General features: G+C 39.6%; 1 protein-coding gene across 1 annotated transcript; it reads left to right on the top strand.

The window, feature by feature from the left end:
• Nucleotides 1-262: 262 nt before the first annotated feature.
• Nucleotides 263-1,113, top strand: LOC111385932 (the record flags this gene model as incomplete). Its single annotated transcript, XM_023010353.1, has 4 exons — nucleotides 263-325; nucleotides 381-477; nucleotides 610-690; nucleotides 813-1,113. Coding segments are annotated over exons 1-4 (542 nt in total), but the record flags the coding sequence as incomplete, so codon positions are not given.
• Between the last annotated feature and the right edge of the window lie 131 nt (nucleotides 1,114-1,244).

The following is a 1,244-nucleotide window of genomic DNA, read 5'->3' on the forward strand; positions in this document are numbered from 1 at the left end:
TAACTGCCTTTGAGTTAAACAATCCACTCAAGTTAGTCGACAAAGCCCACCAAATTATCAAGAGGCAAAGAAATTCCGCATCAGCTTATCTCTTTGGTCAGTTTCTTGAAGCTATCAGAAAAATTAGAGGTCAGGCTTGTTGCCCGTTGGGGTGTGATACAATTGGACATTGTGGATTTTTTGCTTACTTTTTCCAGTGTGGTGGGTTCTTGAAAAGCTCTAATACCACATTTATTGTGCTGATCCCAAAAAAATAGGAGCGATGGACATTAAGGACTTTCGACCTAACAGTTTAGTAAGTGGAATGTATAAGATTATTGCAAAGGTTTTGGCTAATAGATTAAAGGAGGTGCTGGAAAAAAGTGGTGTCTAAATTTCAGAATGCTTTTGTCAAAGGGCGACAGATCTTGGATTCTATACTCATAGCAAATGAATGCATTAATTCAAGACTACGTCAAAGGGTTCCAGGGATGCTATGTAAGTTTGATATTCAAAAGGCCTATGATCACGTGAACTGGGGATTCCCATTGCATATGTTTAGGCGATGTAGCTTCGGGGCCAAATGGTGCTAATGGATTCAATTTTATATTTCTACTGTCTCTTTTTCAGTTTTGGTAAACGACACTCCTGAAAGTCATTTCTGGGGTAGTAGAGGCTTGCGACAAAGGGGATCCTTTGTCTCTAATGGAGGCATTCAGTAAAATGGTTGAGAAGGTTGTGAGGGGAGAGTTTGTTAAAGGGCTTTAGGATTGGTCAATTGCAAATATCTCATTTGTTATTTGCAGATGATACTCTGATCTTTTGTAATGCAGATGTTGAGCACTTTAGAAATTTGCGTCGTTTGCTTCTGTGCGTCGGAGCCATATCTAGAATGAAGATAAACTTGGGGAAATCTAAGGCTATCATTGTTGGAGAGGTCGATAACTTGGAGGGGTTGGCTACTACATTGGGCTGTAGGGTTGAGCAGTTGCCTATGACATATCTTGGCCTCCCACTAGGAGCAAGGTTCACAGGTATACACATTTGGGACAGTATTGTGAAAAGGGTGGAGAGGAGGTTGGTAGGTTGGAAGCGTTTGTACCTCTCAAAGGGAGGTCGTCTTAGTCCTATCAAGTATATTAATTACCCATGTTTCCTAGTTTGAATTCTTCATTTTTGTTGTAAGTGTTTATTACTCACTCCCAATTTTAAAAATATACAATTACCGAAGTTCTATTCAGTATAAGAAACAGATCACAGCAATT

The sequence above is a fragment of the Olea europaea genome, unplaced genomic scaffold (genome assembly GCF_002742605.1).
Source record: "Olea europaea var. sylvestris unplaced genomic scaffold, O_europaea_v1 scaffold33490, whole genome shotgun sequence".
Taxonomy (NCBI): Eukaryota; Viridiplantae; Streptophyta; class Magnoliopsida; order Lamiales; family Oleaceae; genus Olea; species Olea europaea.